This window comes from Amblyomma americanum, chromosome 3 (genome assembly GCF_052857255.1).
Source record: "Amblyomma americanum isolate KBUSLIRL-KWMA chromosome 3, ASM5285725v1, whole genome shotgun sequence".
NCBI classification, from domain to species: Eukaryota; Metazoa; Arthropoda; class Arachnida; order Ixodida; family Ixodidae; genus Amblyomma; species Amblyomma americanum.
Genome location: NC_135499.1, coordinates 58,889,517 through 58,908,152, shown reverse-complemented (window position 1 = coordinate 58,908,152; position 18,636 = coordinate 58,889,517). Strand labels below are relative to the sequence as shown.

Sequence of the window (18,636 nt, the reverse complement as noted above, 5' to 3'; positions counted from 1 at the left end):
AATTCAATTATGGTGCACATAATTATCCAGGAAAGTGGTACTGGTCATTTCTGCCAACAATAGCATGACTGAGGAATGAATACCATGATAGTGGGAGCAACGTTTCCTAATTCAAGTTCGTCTGTAAAGCCGGCTATCTTGAACAAAAAAAAAGGACGCTAGCAACAATTGCGTTCAAGATTAGCTTTCATTAAAGTCTTTCCTGTCGCACTTTCTGGAAAAGCTGATTTTTGTTCTGCAGGAAAAGAAAATTTTATGCCGGAGGAGTTTGGATTAAAAAAAAAAGCGGAACTCTGAGCTCCGTTTCGCAACAACGCTCGGCTTGCGCCAGCCGAGAGTTGCGACGATGGCCTGCAAGACGCGTCGAAAACTGCATGCATACGGGCCATGCCCGCGCTCCGGTGTAGCGGGCTGCCTGAGTGGCGGTGCGGCGGGTGAAGCGACCCGCAAGGCGCGTCGCGTCCGTCTTCCGCCGCTCTTATCGCTCGCGCCTTCCTTTCCGCTTCGACACCCAGACGTCGTCCGCTGGACGCATTCATCGGAGCGGCCGTCGAATGCGACTCGGGGACGCAAAGGTGAGCCTCCCTGTCTCGTATTAAACGTCCTTGCCCTTCGGTCACTCAATCTTTTTGTCGATTTCCGGTAACAATCTGGTGATAGTGTCCCGTCGTTGTTTGAGCGCACTACCTGGTCACGCTCTCAAAGGGGCTTAGGTATGCAAATGGATTATGGAAACTTGACAATGTGTTGAAGGCCGATTGAACGTTGCGCTTTGGTTTTAAGATTTTTTTTTATTTTCGTCTTAGGCCTTCAATGCAACTTGTTGTTTTCTTACTCGAAACTGCTATATATAGCTTTCTGTATTATTTGATATTATTTCAGAGAGTGGTGTTTTTAATTTGCTCTTGTCTTTGCCTGTTCAAAAATCATGACCCGATAATATACGAAACGATTTTTTGAAACGCTATAAAGAATGGTGTCCGAAGTATTTTTCTTTCTTTTCTCACCAAATAATTATGCGACGCTTCTTTACCGGATGACTGGATGACGGCCGAGATTAATCCTTTACATAAAACCGGAAAAAAGCACAGGGGGAGCATTATCCACCTCTATTACTGACGTCGACATCTTGGAAAACACTGGAGCACAGGATTAATAAATATATATTAGGAGTCTTAAAAGAACACAAGGAACTTGCAGATGTTCGACATGATTTCAGGCGCGGGCTTTCTATAACTACTCAATAGGTTTAGAATATGCAGGACTTCGCACAATCGATAAATGAAGGTAACAAAACAGACAATAGATTGATGGATTTCAACAAAACTTTGGAGAAGGTATTATGTAACAAATATTAAATGAAATTATAGATACAAAAATCACCAGATACATAGATCACATGCTACGTTTAGAATAGAAGTCGACACCTCACCTTAAACAATACTCCTCCTAACTGTTCCCAACATGCTACTGGTGCCCCCGAGAGACAATTTTGGGACCACATATATATATATATATATATATATATATATATATATATATATATATATATATATATATATATATATATATATATATATATATATATTATTAGTGTGCCTGTCGCAGGACTTTCAGTACAATTTGTACGAAGAGGTCACGGCAGTTGACGACCAAGTGCGTCTTAATAATGACCTTGAGAATGTGATTACTTCTGTAACCATCGGCAAATACTCATTAATTTTGAAAAAAAAAACCTTTTTTTTTTACAATGACAGAGAGCAAAAGACGTGCTCAGTTTGTGTATGGTTTTAAGATCTTATTACTATTGGAAGTAACACAGTACAGATACTTACGCCAGTGGACAACTACCCAGATTTCGTGGACAAAACACATAGATACCGCGAAGCAAATTCTCTGCGTGAATTTTTTCTTGAAGAGCTCACCGAAGTCATCGACGACTAGTGTTCGTTTGTTAGCGTACAATTATCTAATTTGTCCATCGCTGGAATATGCCGTATTTAACAGGGGCCTTTCAACTTAACCCACATTAATGAACTAGAACGAGTGCAACATAAATTCAGTTCATACTGTCCTATACTTGTTCAGTATCCTACCCTTTACTATAGTTTTTCAGTTCATACTGCCCTATATCTGTCAGCGAGCTCATCTGCCGATTAAAGTTTCTCTTGTAGCTGGTAAACGGTCAAGGCAAAGTTTATACTTCCCAATTTTTTGCTTTCTCCTCTTCTCCTCAGTTTATAACACGAGACGAACGCATGCTCTAGGAATAACCGCTTTAAATGCATGGAATAACTGTTTTACAGAAACAAAAAGAGACCGTAATAATCTTAAGGACAAAACTGTTAACCAGAATTTTTTACTGGTGTTTCAAAATACCTAAAATGTAATCAATTTTAGCGTGTGTGTATGCATGCATGTTTGATGTACGTATACCGATCCTGCTATAACCTTGAACTAGACCACAGTGTCTAAACACAAGATAAACTGAATCAACTCGAAGCAGCGGTTGCTAAGCCTCTATAAACTGATGTTTTGCCTGTCACAAGGAGTAAAGTATAGACTCTCGGTTGCTTGGAACCTATAGAATTGTCACTGCGCGGCAACCTGTATAGGAACGCCACATCTGTCCTATGCTGAGGGAGTCACGGAAATGACATTGCGTCGAATCAGCATGCGGTTTATTACCATAAAATCGCGAGTACAAAAACGATGAAATCAAACACTGGCCCAGGATGTTCTGTTCCCGCCGTTTGGAACACTTCCCCAACGGTGCACACCGAAGAATGAACTCTTGCCAATCGACAGCTTGCAGTCCCCTCTAATATTAAATTTTGTGCACTGTTATTCAAAAATACTCTTGCATATTGGAACAAATCCGCGACCAAAACCATTAAAAGCAGCATGAAAAGTCCAAGCGTCCTAAGTTGGTTAGAAGAAACGTAGTAGTATAGGAAGGAAAAAGGAGAAACTACCTCTTCGGATTGGCTCATTGGTACAAAATCAAGTTAATTTGGGCACCCAAGCACAACTTCATGTAGCGTTAGTAGCATTGCAAGTTACATTGGCAGCGCACATGGGCAAGTTCCGCAATGTAGTTAACAACGTACAAATCTTGGGCGAAAAGGCACAGCATTGCACAAATCTACCACTCGGGACCACCCATATCTCCAAACATGGTAGTTCCGCGAAACACACACACACACACAAGACAGGGTATGGGACAAGCGTCACCAAGATCGGCACCGGAATAATGCCTGCCGTTCTCTGTAACCATAGAGCTTTCTGATATCACAAACTGGTTTAGTACATGATACCATATTTATGAACTATTCGTTGTTTTGGTAGCGTTGTTTTGGATTAACACAGTCAAGTCTATCGAAAATATTTGTCACAGTGGTCCGGAATGATACTTAACGTTTAAGGCTAAGTTCTACGAAAAAAATGCGCAGTGGGGACTGTTAAGCTTATCCGCGCATAGTTCATTAAGAAAACTGCAGCGCAGACGACGAAAGAACAGCACAAGGGCGGTAACGTTGATATGATTTGAATTTTCGGAACACGCATATGTGCGCGCAAGAACATTTGACTACGTATTATGAACACACACACACACACACACACACACACACACACACACACACACACACACACACACACACACACACACACACACACACACACACACACACACACACACACACACACACACACACACACACACACACACACACACACACACACACACACACACACACACACACACACACACACACACACACACACACGCACGCACACGCACGCACACGCACACGCACACGCACACACACACACACGCACGCACGCTCACGCACGCTCACGCACGCTCACGCACACACACACACACACACACACACACACACACACACACACACACACACACACACACACACACACACACACACACACACACGCACACACACATATATATATATATATATATATATATATATATATATATATATATATATATATATATATATATATATATATATATATATATATATATATCAGCCTCAGTTATGTAAGTTTTGCTTCTGCGTACCAAAAAACATTTCTCAACAAAGGGTGACATTTTTCTTTAATCACGTGCTATACAGTGACTGAAAAGCGACGGTCTTCACAAGTTCTCGCCGTTTCTCACATATAAACAACTAGGATCGCTTGTTGATCACTTTAAACTACGTGAGTGGTAGAAAGTTAAACCTTTCTTAGAGAAATGCGTTGCAGTAGGCAGAAAGAAAAGCAAAGTAAAGAGAGAAATTATTGGGGTTGAGAAATACGTCCATACAAACGGACATGTGCTAGGACTACATGCCTACATTGCTATGTGACAAAAAGATCGAATGCCTTCGAATTCGGTCCTGCTAGCACATGTTAGTTGTGTATAAATTAACACGTTCTGGCGTAAAAAATATATTTGATTGAGAAAATAAATTATGTGGTAAGTATTCGCTCATACTCTATAGTGCCTACCAAAGTTTTTTAAAATAAATTCTATTTTTATTTTAATACGTAAATTGTGCGCCACCGCGGGGATTCACTAAATCGTCTTGTAACATTAAAGATGTACCTGTGATTCGGCCGCGACTGCCACGTTTCTATGGAGGCAAAATGTTAGAGTTCCGAGTACTTTTCTATGTCAGTTGGCGTTAAAGCACCCCAGATGACGGAAATTATCCGCATACTTCCACTTTGGCCTCTCTCATACCTCGAGTCGCTATGGGAGGTGAAACCCGATAAAACCAAACCAATACGCCAGTTATGCCTAAAAATGCTTTCTTTGAACATGTGCACTCTCCACAATTCCCTGAAGGACTGCTAGGTTGCTTATGTTCCTCCATCCTCTTAGTTAATGAAAGAAAACAAAACTTTACACCAGTTACATGGCAGAAGTAAAAAAAAGAACTGAAGCAATGCCGCTTCATGACAGATGCTTGCATACAAGTTTTGAACGATGAAATTAACATAACGCTCACTTGTGATTAAATAAAACATCGCTTTGTTCTAGCTGTGGTCAATATAATAAAATAAGTTTAATCGTGAAGATGAAGTCACCGATTCAATTATATTGCCATGTTGTTTTCTTAATTAAAAAATAACATTTTGTTGATGAGTGGTAAATAAGAAGGTCCTAGTATATTTCCTAGCGTCAAGTTTCATAGAGTCGCTGAAGTCTTCATTATAATTAGCAGGTCATGTTTGCAGATTTGAATACTTACACCTATACTGACATAGATGAAATAACGCCTTCTATTCTACTTGGCTTGCTGAACATATGCATACAGTAAAAACACGCCGGCAGCACACCTAAAGGCGTGTTTTTTTGTAAGGAGTTGATGCATGGTACTAAGTACCTTTGCGCATCAATAAATCTCTCTTATAAAACAATTTGAGACCGAAATGAACCACATACGTTGAGCTACTGCCTCTGTAGGGTACGAAACCACGGCAGGCTCCATCCTGGCTCCATCTCGGCAAGAGTAAATTCTAAACTGATGCCCCCTCCCTTGTTGAACATTGTCAATATATTAAGGAACCTCGGAAGGGTCTATCTGGTGGCCTCACTTGGTCTAGTTGAGCCCAGAGACCTTCGATGAAAAAGTCGTGCATAATTTCTGAAGCTTCACATATTGACACTCTTCGTGCTAAACCACTTTGGGCTCCTTCTTGCAGCAGGAGTATGGCTGAGTCGGCCAGCAGCACCTACTACTACTACGGTGATGCAGCGGTCAGCGTCATGGCAGTGCTGCTTCTGGCCTTCATGGTGCTCGCCGTGCTGGGGAACGCCATGGTGGTGCTCACGGTTCTCCGGCACCGGGGCATGCGCACGCGCACCAACATGTTCATCGTGAACCTGGCGGTGGCAGACATCCTGGTCGCGTTGCTCGACATGCCCGTCTCCCTGGCCACACTATTGCGGGGCGACTGGGTCATGGGCCACGCCTTCTGTCAGTTCAACGGGTTCACCATGGCGCTGCTGCTGATGTGCTCCATTCACACGCTTATGTACATGAGCGTCCACAAGTATCTGAGCATTACGCGACCATTTAGCCACCGAGGGGAAGGCTACCGGAAGGTCACCGTCTTCCTGGCGGCGGCGTGGCTATGGCCTTTCTTCTGTGCCATCACACCTTTCCTGGGCCTTACCGAGATTATCTACAAGCGTGGAGCCTCGCAGTGTGGACCAGCCTACCCGCGTAACATGATGATGTACTCGCATTCGGCTCTTATTACGGTGACCAACTACTTTATTCCGCTCGGCGTGATGGCTTTCTGCTACGTCAACATTTTCCGCGTTATCGCCGACCACATGTCGCGCGTAAAGGCTCACATGGGACTTCACAACTCAGTCGTCCAGCAGAAGCGCATCAACATTACTCTCTTCCTGGTGCTGATCTGTTTTCTGCTCTGCTGGACTCCATACATGATCTATACGTTCTACGTGAATTCCAGAGGCAACAAGACACACGTGCCGGAAATTCTTAATCCTGTGGTAAGTTACCTATTACACTTTTCACGCAGTGATTCCTTTTTATTTATTTACTTCGGGCATAATTTTAGCCCAATTTTGTCTCGAGCAAGAGCGTTCTCAACGAGAAAGGAAATATTGCAATCAAAGCTGTGTAGTAATTGCAGCGTGAAAAACGGACCATGACTGGAAACGGAACCGAGGTAGTTCATAATCAAAATCATGGAAAAGAAAATACTTCGGGGGAGAGCCACTCTCTGCTACTCTTCTGGAGAAAAACTGCTCGTGAATGCGCATTTCCTGCAGTAAATATTGGCAATGAATAATCCTTATGCGTGTGGCGGGTTTACTTTTTGGAAAAACGTTGATTCTAGGGCGCAAATTTGATTTGGCTGTCAATTAAAGGCAATTGAGAGAACTGGGAGGCGATTTAATTCTATCGATGTTTTCAGAGTGTGAACATGATTGTGTATTCTACTGAAGACACGAATAGCGTTGCAGTCGGTGTTTCCGGTAAATAAATATCACTTTCTTATACTGAACACGTTCTAGTTGGCTTAATAGTAAAGACAGCCTGCTATTTCGGCATATTCTAGCTTAAGCTTAACGGACATTTAGGGACTGATCGGAGATGGTCGTAACATTAGTAATGCTGGCGTGCAAGTATCGAATATTTTGTCACGCAAAGACTGCATATCATTAAGGGTTAGGGCCTAGATCCTTGTTTAACCAGTTCCGATTCTATTTTCTATCATATCACATATGGCGCGTTGATTCATTTGGCTTGTAATACGTATAGGGCCACTTTTTTCTTGTTCAGCGTCATACCTTCCTGCTTGCAACATTCTTGAATAGCCACAATGCCTTGCTGTAACAAAGCATTGTCATTTTGACAAGATATTTAAAAAAACTGCACTTTAAACTACAAGCTACCAAATGGACACAGCATTTGAAAAAAAAAACACCAACCGGATAATTTGTTTTAATTTAATAACAAGCGTCTCTAGATGCTTCCTTGGGACACACCAGAAATGAGACTAAAAAACTTGAGCAGTCAGTTCCCACGAGAAACCGCACAGAGCTTTTTGCAGAGATCCGGAAACAAGACGTCGATTTGGCCCGAGATATAAAGTTTATGCTACAGAAAATGAGTCGTTGTTAGTTACTGCGTAGCACTAGACATACCCTGTCGAAAAAGATGTTCATGGCTGAGCAGCCCCTTATATTAGGACAAAATAAATTTTCAATATAGTAAATGAACATGGCGCGCTCGGTAACTAGCACAGTATTTCCCCAGCCGAGGTGTTGCCGCTTTCCGACTTACTGACAGTGCTCCCGCTATGTTTTCACGCAGAGTTACTGGTTCGGCTACATGAACTCTGCGTGCAACCCGATAATATACGCCTTCAGGAGTCCGTCCTTCAGGCACGGGTACAAAGAACTCCTCTTCGGAAGTGCTGTCGAAGTCGTCAGTGCAGAGGGTGAGACAACGATTGGTGCAATGCTGCATCTTTTCCAACGCTTTATTCGTCTGTTGCTGAAACACGAAGCATGTAAAGTGACATATTCTGTAAAGGCACAAAGGAAAGAAAAAGAATAAGAAATAGTTCATCTGCATGCATGTATACTTTCATAGGAGGGCTTCATTGCAAGAAGGAGAACAAAAAATGCTTAACTGGAAGTGGGCGCGTCTTGGTGCATGTTTCCTTAGCTCGGATGAAATAGGGGGAGTAGCCGTGACGCGTTTTTCACTAAATAAATACTAGTAGTCGAGTTAAAACACGGGGTTCGTCGCAGTGGCCTACTCGTTAGAGCTTACGCCTGTCATAGTTGCGGCATGAGTGGATGGTAAAGAGTAATTACGCATTTTTAATAAGTATATCCACTTTGAAGGATTGATTTTATTATCGTACCAATACCATACCTACTTCGAGCTCTTGACAAATTAGCTCCCACCCTACCATCCGCCAGCCGTCAGGTCAGTTGGCAGAGCGACTTCCCTGGGTTCAGACGCCAGACCAGGACGAATGTTTCAACTTTGAATTTTCTGTGTATAAATTTAATTTGCAGCTGTATGCGTGAGCATGGGTTTATTCTAATGAGGAATTACTCCCATATTACAAATCTTTCCACATGTCCCTAATCATAGAACGAAACGCGTACTTGCTTATTATTTGTCTGTTTTCTTTTGTGCAAAAAGAAGCATAAAAAAAGGCAATGAATAGTTAATAACAAAAAATTCGTTGGAGGCACTTAGACATCTAATGGTCGGAAGGCTAAAGTCTTTTGCGATCCTAAGGAAACGTGACCATAAGATCACGTGACGTCACAAGGTCAGGTGACCTAGGTGGCGATGTAACGGACGGACGGTCACCGCGAGTATGAGCCATTAAAGAGTATCGCCTTAATAGGAGCACTAGATTTCAAATTAGCGCAACAAACTTATTGTGACATGGAAGGAGATCTCGACTGACACTAAAGAAAGGGAGGACACATACGTTGCCAAGGAAAGACGTTTAAGAACATGTAAAAACATATAGATCGGTGCCAGTAAGAAAGACTTGTATGAATGCATGTAGGAATGATCTGCCTGTAAATAGCTGAAACATAAGAGGACAGCATTTTTTTGAGGTGGAAAAAATTGGACGAGACACTTAAGCTCCGCCTTGAGGGTATGACGCGATAGCTTTGATGGTTTAATGCTAATATATGCAGAATTGGTCAATGCCTAGATTATATTCATAGACCCCTGGCATATACTCGTGCTACTCCTGGAGCAGTGGTGCCGCGATTAAGCGATGCGCCGCTGCCCTGTGATGGTAGGTGCTGCCATCGATGGGGTTTTTCTCCTTCCGGGCAACCACTCGCAACCACTGATTAGCATAAGTGCCACGTTTAACGGCACAGAGTTTCTCAGCATCCGGAGGACAGGCTTTGATGACACCACATCATTGTCACGTATCAGTTGGTGTTGGTAAATCGTTCCTAGACGGCAGAGAAACGCCAACACCGAGAAGCTTTCAGAAGCTGCAGCAGCACAGAGAGGCGGTTGGTGCGGAACATAAGTTTCTTCTCAAAGGCCACCAGCGTGACACAGGAGCTGAGTGCCGAGAGGCTATTGTTGCTGACATGGCATTACCCTCCCTCTATGAAAGAGAATCGTCCCAATGCTTTAACAAGAAAACAGGGAGATGAAAAAGAAAATAAAACTGAGAAACGCGTGGTGATTAGCCACTAAATGTCTTCCGAAAATAAGGGCTTCATTCCCACGACATGGACGAGTTCAGGCTTTTGCTGACGGCAGATAGTCCGGAGAACTCTATCCGGAAGAACTATGAAGGTTACGTCGCGTAGCTGACGGATAACTCTGCAGTGGCCGAAGCACTGCTTTAACAGCTTTTCGGAATGGTCGAGGCGTCGAATAGGAGTCCATACCCACACTCCGTTGACCGGAGCGAACGTCACTAGTCTGCGGCTGCAGTTGCAACGCTGGGCGTCACGGCATTATATGCTAAAAGTAATATATGGCATGATATCGTCAGAAGATTGATGACCAACGTCAAGGTGCATGAACAGCATGTCGATGAGAGTTCTGTTAAAGGGACACTGAGGAGAAATTGAAGTTGGCTTGTATCAATAGAATACCAGCTCCTGCTCACAAAAACGCCGCTCTTACTGAAAACAAAGCCCTTGTAAGGTAGAAAATAGCAAGAACCAAAATACAGGTACCACCGCCACAGGCCAAACGCGCAAGTACAAGCGTGGTGACGCCATTGGACAAGAGACGCCACCTTGGAGGAATTTTCCATCCTACATGGTTTCGCGAATCTCTGAGGCTGACAAAGGTAGGTTGCGCAGGTCAATATTGAAGTAAGTTTTGTTTTAAAAGCAATAGTGCACTTTTATCACACAAGGAAGGCAGGCAAAAGACAACCTGAATGTTGGAAGCAAAGAAAACCGATGCTTGGCGGCGCCACAGGCGGCCAGGAGAGTTTCGCTTTTTTTATGGCGCTTCGCGTCTATTAGCTTTGCGTGCCCCGTGGTTTTGTTTTTGACGCGCATCGATTTACAGGCGCCGAACAGCAGAGGAGCTCCAAGTTCCGCTTCAAGTGCTAGTTAACCTTTGAAGGAGCCTGTTAAGGCTTTTCAGATGATCGCCACGGTCGATGAAAAGCTATGATGGCACGATGGTCGGTGATCGTACAAGGCAGCACTTTTGTATTCGCACGCTTGCCCGGCGAAACATTCCCATCTGTGCCAGTCAACTTCAATCCACTTAACGGAAATCGTTTATTAGGGACGGGAGACAAGGTACAAGGCAGTTCAGAAAAATTGCTGGTGGCCTAGCTCTGTTAGGCCAGGATATACCTAGCGAAAGCGCGGAGATTTCGGCATCAGAAGAGTGCATTCACTAGATGCGCCCTTATTGACGGCTATAACTTGAGCCGTAATGGCGGAGTGGCAGCGTATCCGCCTCAAACGCCGAAGGCCCTGGCTCGATTCCGAACCTCGGCACAAGACTTCTTTTCTTTTATTCAGTGAGTGGGCGGGGGGTTTCAGTGGCTCCCATGGATGCCGCCGCCGAATACGTTGGTTAGCGATTAAGCGCAGGCTCTGTTAAGGCGCGTTTATGCTGCGGCGAGGCGCGCGCGTGCGCTGCACGGCGCAGTCACGTCGGTCAAAGCGAGACCCTCTATTCTCCAACTGTGCTTGACTGCCGACGCGTTCGGCGGCTTCGGCGCATTCTGACCGCACTGGCGGGTAGACTTGGAGGATGTCTACTTCGCGCCGAGTGCGCCAGCCGCCGCCGGACCGGCCAGACTGATTTGGCTCCGCGGCGAGGTGTGCGTTGTATTTAATAGCTGCGGCAGTTGGGCGGAGCTGTTCTTTTCGAGCTCGGCTAATTTAATCCATTCACAGTACATATCTCAAGGTACATGCAAGTGGGCGAGAGAGCCAGATCCACTGGACCCGTTGGATCTAGCGGAAGCCGTTGAAGCGTCGTGCGCCGGCTTTAGTTCCAAGCCGCTGACTTTAAACGCGACCGCCCTTGAGCACCCATTTGTTTTTTTCTGGCAAAAAAGTAAATAAATAACTTGGCCCTTGCAACCGTGGGAGACCTCGACGCCGCCTGCTGCTCCGTGCAACCGCGCCGTTCAAGGGATCACAATCCGTTGGCCCCAAAGCCCCGGCGAGCCTCCGATGGGCGCAAGGCGCCGACCTTGTCCTGGCCCCTTGGGACTCCCCGCACTGGGGTTATGATATTTAGTTTGCAACGGCTGCTCTCTGAGGAAGGGGGAAACCACCCGCCGGCGCCTAACCTAACCGTACTCCCTCAAAAACATCGCACGCTCTGTGGGGCTGAGGTCGCTGAAATGCAGGCCGGAGTTTTTGCGAGAACTACGTCGTCGGGTTCGGGAACGGGATCCATCGTAACGCTGGCAAGACGCTGGTGCAAACGTAAACGAAGCGACGGTAGCGACCCCCGATAGATGCCTTCAACGTGCGGCGGCGGTAGTTTTCATTTCGGCAGCTGCTAGACCGCGCCGCTAGCCGCCAGAAATCACGGAGTCTCCGTTTACGTAACGTTTCACGTCACTCAGTTCTGTGGCGTCATAAGAGTTCTCCGTGTCGTGATAAGAGTTCTTGAGTTTGAATCGGAGCGGCGGGAAAAAATTTTCAACTTCCAATCCAAATTTCTTTGAAATAAATGCATCTTTCGCTCCCAGACAAGCGGCAACAAAGCCATGAAATGTGTAACTATCAGATATTGCTAACAAAAAAAATTTGATAGGGTTCTCCTCAGTGTCCCTTTAAGGCGCTCGGTCAGGCCATTTGTCTGGGAATGGTACGCGCCTGTTTTCCTATGAGCAGCCACTCAGCCCCATGAGGGATTCCAAGCGCTTGGCAGTGAACGCAGTGTCTCTATCTGTGATAATAAGTTCCGGGGCGCCATGCTTTAGGACTATGTGTTCGACGAAAACTTTTGCAGCCTCGGCTGCTGCGCCCTACTGGAGGGCCTTGGTTTCAGCGTAGCGCGTAAAATAATCTGTGGCGACGATGACACACCGGTTTCCCGACGATGAAGTTAGAAATGGCCGGTAATGTCTCTGCCAGCTTGCTGAAATGAGGCTCTGGGCGCTTCTATGGGATGTAAAAGTGCTGGCTACGCGTGCTGGCTACGCGGGGTGCTTCTATGAAAATGTTCAGGCGCTCATCTTTACACATAAGCGAACCCAAAGAGTTCACGTAATTTCGGCAGTTCGTCGCATGGTAAGCTGCGCACGCGGGTGATGTCAAACCAACGGGTGGTGACTTCCACCCGTTGAAACACAGTATGCCAGACTTGTAGAAAGAGAACGGACTACTGCTTCGTATGGCATAAAAAAAACGCTGAAACGACACAGTGAACAGCATGGTAGAAGAGCTAACAGCGAGCCGTTTTCTTCCTACAGCGTGAGTGTGGCGCGAAGAAGTTTAAGATATAGGGAATACAGAAACCTGATGATAACATCACTTTTAGAAAACAACAAAACGCGAATATGCGACGCTGAGTGTTCTGCACCTTATCGTCTGCGGGTCTGAAAATCTTACGTCTGGATTTTGGGAAGAGACTGGCAATAATTTAACGCAAACCCGTTTTCTGCTCAGTGCGATCGTTTTTTCAGCTACAAAGGGGTTTAGCTGCTTGGCCCCCACATTTGTGTAAAAGGATACATTTAAAGAATGCTGTTTATAAATTAATGTTTGCTATATCCTGTTTCTCAGTAGTGTATCAATTTTTGATATAATCCCCAGTAGCAGTCAAGCAATTTTGCCACCGGAGAACAAGTCCTCATGCCATCAGGAAGAATAAAGGCGGCCGTGTTGCCACACATCCGTTCCCCTGGACTTCCAGGTGCTGGTTAAGATGAAGCGTGTGCTTGGTGGCGTCTCCAACCGGCCTTATTCTGCTCCAAAGGAATGTTTTGGGCCATAGGTAGTGAAATAGCGCTGATTGTTGCCACTGCATAAAATGAGTGGTACATTCGTAACGCTCGTTTCGCGGTATTATGAAATATTCGGTTGCAGTCGGGCGCTGAAATGTAATAGCGTAAAACTTAACCCTGGCAAATAAGTTCACTTGCTTACTATTCAATATATTATTCGCCTTTCCTGTGATAAACGGTACACTGGTGTTAGAACGCCTGTTTATAAAAATTATGATGCTCCTTCGCTGAAAGAGCTGGTATAGCTGTTTGTGCACAGTTATGGAAACAGCTGTAGCGCTGGGGCGCAGTCGTCGTCACTGGCGCATCACTAAACAAATTTTGCGCTCAATTCTAAATGACGTACCATTATCTTGAAGCAATCATTTTGCGAATATTCTAGTAAAAGGGTTCTTTTAGCAGCCTGGGGCCCAATTTGCGTATCCCTTCGTGGATGGAGGCACTGTCCTTTCACCATTACATAACACTTAACCTGCTCCTAAGAGTACAATGCGGTAGCACTAGAAATCTCTCACGCGCAAGTACTCCTCTGTCACCTAGATTCTGCCTACATTCCTACACATGCGGAATTGGTCATTCTCTGGGGCACGGAATACGCCGCACTTGCACATGCGGGAGCACTTGGCTGCTGAAAGGAGGCCCCTGCCATAACATACTGATATGCTTCTAAGCATATTCTTGAAAAATATAGCATCAACCTATCGAGCACGTTTTAAACTAGGGAGCGCAAAAAATACCGGACGAGGGACAGAGTAAGGGACACAAAAACAGGCTCACGAGCGCATTATATGTTTTTGTGTCCCTTACTCTGTACCTCGTCCGGTATTTTTTGCGCTTCCTAGTTTACAACATGCATCACCAACTTGCCCGGCAGCTTGCTCTCCCGAGCTCGGCTTCGTCGAAAATTTCAACACCAGCGCAGCGAAGAAGCCCACTTCAACACATGCAACTAAGCTCACGAGCTGTGCTGAAATCTTCGGAAAAGTAAAAAAAAAAGAGCTTTATTTTCTTAAATTTTGAAAAGTACTTTCCGTGTAGCCACCCTCCACGGCGTGCATGCAAAAACCTCAACGCAACCAAGCGAACACAGCTAACAACACGGACAGGGCATTTCCACGTGACGTCAGAGATCTATGGCTGCCAGATGAGCAAGCTGCTTTAAGAATAAACAAAAATTCATTTAAAAAATGACTACCGCACTGAATTACTCAGATTTTTAGGAATTGTATTTTGAAGTATGAGGAATAAAATATAATAAGAAAGCTATGTTCAGAAATTGGCTGTCACTGCTCCTTTATGCCCTGCTAAGATCATGATCTGGAACACAATTGTACTACTTGGGAATGGCGCTTGAGATCCTGCGTGCTCTGCTGATATTTTGACTGAAACGCTCAAGTTGACATGCGTAACTTTTCCTCTGCCTTTCTCTTAAATCCTTCCTACCACACAGATCGTTCGATTTCAACAGTGGCACGAAATGACCTAATGTGAACAGTCCGGGCTGCTTCCGGACAAGTAGCAGCATTTATTATGTTGTGGAAGTAGTTGACTCAGTTTCGGAATCGCTTTTTCCTCAGCCACATAAGGGAGCGTTTTTAATCTTCGCACGAAACCTGCCAACACGCAGCGATCGCTCGAGCATGGCGCAGTAGCCCTCTTCTGGCACCGACTCTACTCAGCTGCGGCGATATTCTCGCGATTTCGAAGCTTGGACACTTGAATTTGAAGGTGCAAGCGACCGCTCTGTACGAAGAAACGACATCCATTCGTCTTATTTCAGTTCTGACAGAGGTGACTGCTCCTACCAGCCCGGACTATCGACAGGTACCCGTCTGTAACTTTAGTCTCTGCCGTTCCCGAGGAATTCACTGCATTCAGCTCCTCTCTGAGGGTACCGGGCATGTTCTGAACAATTCTGTGCCACCAGCAGTGTAGAAGGATGAGGTTTCGCCAAGACGACCCCTAGTCGAGCTCGGAATTGCACTGCGGAGTAACTCAAAGCGCAGCATGCGAGCAATTTAGTTCTTGTTTTTGGAACATCGGAAATGAAAAAAAAGAGTTTTTGAACTTTCATTACCCGTTTATGACAGAATATACAACTTAGGGCGAGTTGGTGCATTTCCGCGATATACAAGAGCAAAAAACAGTGACAAAGAAGGACTCGTGTTGTACAGTCCTTCTTTGTCCCTGTTTTTTGCGCTTGTCCATGATTATGACAAAGCGACGTTTAAAAGCTATATAATAGTTTTTGTATTATTCAGTCCGTTCAGTTCAGAATAAATATATTGTTTTAATCGGCCCTCTTCCTGCCCTCTCCGGCACGGCACGCAGGCCTCCGGGAGTATAAAAGGTATTTTTTTTGTTCCGTGCTCCTATTTTCCGACTGAATATATTTATTATTTTTGTGAATTTTTCTGAGTGTCCATTATTTTTCCAATCAATGATGATTTTAATATGTGAGCGATGCGAGTCCTGTCTTAATGCCAATAAAGACAGACTTCTTTTAGCTACTGTGCCATAGGTGCAATAAAGCGAAATTTTGAGATTTACGGGATTTTCAACCGCCATTATGAAATTGCGTGTCGTTCCGCTGTAAGGCAATAGGTAAAGGGAACATTGAATTGGCTTTTAACAACTGCATTTTTGTGCGGCAATCTAAACTTGCCATATAAACGAATGCCCAGCTGTGGCTCTGGAAAAAGACAAGAAAGCAATTTAAATCCTCATTTTCGCTATAGGTACCATCACTTTCTCAATGGAAGACGGTGCCTGCAAACCTTCACGTCAGGGGCACAATAAGAGGTCAGTACATAACGCTATGCAACTTTAAGGACACGATGACTGCTGCGTCGCCTAGGCGACGTGCAGTGGCGGTACTCAGTCAGACATGAAGTTGGGGATAGGAGTTAATGGAGAATACCAAAGTAATTTGCGATTCGCCGGTGACACTGCATTGCTAAGTCAGGGGATGAGGCAGAGCAGAACGGCAGGTCTTAAAATTAAGATGCAGAAAACGAAAGTAATGTTGAGCAGTCTCGCAAGAAACAGCAGGTCACAAATGGTATCGAGGTGCTTGAAGGGGTCTGCTTAGGGCAGGTAGTGGCCACTGGCCCGGATCATGGCAGGGAAATAACTATAAGAATAAGAATTGGTTGGGAGCGTATATGTCAGGTTCGCTCAGATAATGAATGGCAGTTGACCAACATCTCTCAAGAAAAAAGTATACAACAGCTGTATCTTGCCGGTACTCACTTACGGGGCAGAAACGTGGAGGCTAACGAAAAGGGTTCAACTTAACCACGCAGCGAGCAATGGAAAGACAAACTATAGGTGTAACCTACAGTACATACATCTAATCGCACATACATCTTTCTTGACTCTTCACTTCTGCACCCCAGCCTTGCCACTTTAATAACGCCGTGCCTTTTTGTAACACGTGGATTTTTAGGTATAGGTGTAACGTTAAGAGACCGGAAGCGGACAGAGTGGGTGAGGGAACACATACGTGTTAATGACATCCTAGTCGAAGTCAAGAGGCAGATATCGACTTCGGCAGGTGATGTAATACTAAGGAAAGATAACTAACTGCTGGTCCTTAAGGGTAACGGAGTGGATTCCAAGAGAAGGCAAGCGTCGTGGGGGGCGACAGAAAGTTTGGTGGGCAGATGAGATTAAAGAGACCGTGAGGAGAACTCTATCAATTTTTTTTGTTAGCAAAATCTGGTAGTACGGCATTTCATGGCGTTGTTGCCGTTTGTCCTGGAGCGAAAGATACATTTATTTCAAAGAAAATTGGAATCGAAGTTTAAAAAGTTTTTCCCGCCGCTTTGATTCAAACTCGAGAACTCTTATGACTTCACGGCGAACTCTTTTGACGTCATAGGACGGAGTGACGAGAAACGTGACGTAAACGCAGACCCCATGATTTCTGGCGGCTAGCGGTGTGGTCTAGCAGCTGCCGAAATAAAAGCTACCGCCGCCGTACGTTGAAGGCATCTATCGGGGGTCGCTACCGTCGCTTCGTTTACGTTTGCACCGGTGTCTTGCCAGCGTTACGATGCATCCCGTTCCCGAACCCGACGACGTAGTTCTCGCAAAAACTCCGGGCTGCATTTCAGCGACCTCAGCTCCACAGAGCGTGCGATGCTTTTGAGGGAGCACGGTTATGTTAGGCGCCGGCGGGTCGTTTCCTTCTTCCGCCGGGAGGAGATGTTTCAAATTAAATATAACCTCAGTGCGGGGAGTCGCTAGGGGCCAGGACAAGGTCGGCGCGTTGCGCCCATCGGAGGCTGGCCGGGGCTTTGGGGCCAATGTATTGTGATTCCTTGAACGGTGCGGTTTCACGGTGAATCAAGGGCCAGGTTATTTATTTATTTTTGTTGCAACAAAAACGGATGCGTGCTCAAGGGCGCTCGCTTTTAAAGTTGGCGGCTTGAAACTAAAGCCGACGCACGACGCTTCAACGGCTTCCGCTGGATCGAACGGGTCCACAGGATCGGACTCTCTCGCCTACTTGCATGTACCGTCAGATGTGTACTGTGAATGGATTAAATTAGCCGAGAGCTCAAAAAGAACAGCTCCACCCAACTGCCGAAGCTATTGAATTCCGTCACAACGCGCACCTGGCCGCGGAGCCAGATCGGTCTGGACGGGCCGGTGGCGGCTGGCGCACTCGGCGCGAAATAGAGACATGCTCCAAGTCTCGCCAGTGCGGTCAGAGTGTGTCGAAGCCGCCGAACGCGTCGGCGGTCAAGCGCAGTTTGAGTATAGAGGGTCTCGTTTTCCTATGGGAGCCACTGAAACCCCCCACCCACTCTCTGAATAAAAGAAAAGAAGTCTTGTGCCGAGGTTCGGAATCGAGCCAGGGCCTTCGGCGTTTTAGGCGGAGACTCTACCACTCCGCCACGACGGCTCAAGGTTTGAGGACAAATAAATGCGCATCTAGTGAATGCACTCTTCCGATGCAGAAGTCTCCGCGCTTTCGCTACGTATATCCTGGCCAGCAGAGCTAGGCCACCAGCAATTTTTCTTAACTGCCTTGTACCTTGTCTCCCGTCCCTAATAAACGATTTCCGTTAAGTAGTTTGAAGTTGACTAGCACAGCCGGGAATGATTTGCCGGGTGAGCGTGCGAAGA

General features: G+C 45.5%; 1 protein-coding gene across 4 annotated transcripts in view; it reads left to right on the top strand.

Moving 5' to 3' along the window:
- Positions 1 to 467: 467 nt before the first annotated feature.
- Positions 468 to 18,636, top strand: part of LOC144124613 (melatonin receptor type 1C-like) — an 81,747-nt gene continuing 63,578 nt past the window's right edge. For 3 of the 4 annotated variants that reach the window (XR_013313238.1, XM_077657407.1, XM_077657410.1), the window contains exons 1-3: positions 468 to 575; positions 5,716 to 6,535; positions 7,866 to 7,992. Coding sequence is in view for 2 of the 4 variants with exons in the window: in XM_077657407.1 (XP_077513533.1) it covers positions 5,723 to 6,535; positions 7,866 to 7,992 (940 nt within the window). In the remaining 2 variants the exon portion in view is untranslated. Of the gene's footprint in view, positions 576 to 5,715; positions 6,536 to 7,865; positions 7,993 to 18,636 lie in introns of those variants that run through there. The other variant, XM_077657408.1, reaches the window with a different exon arrangement.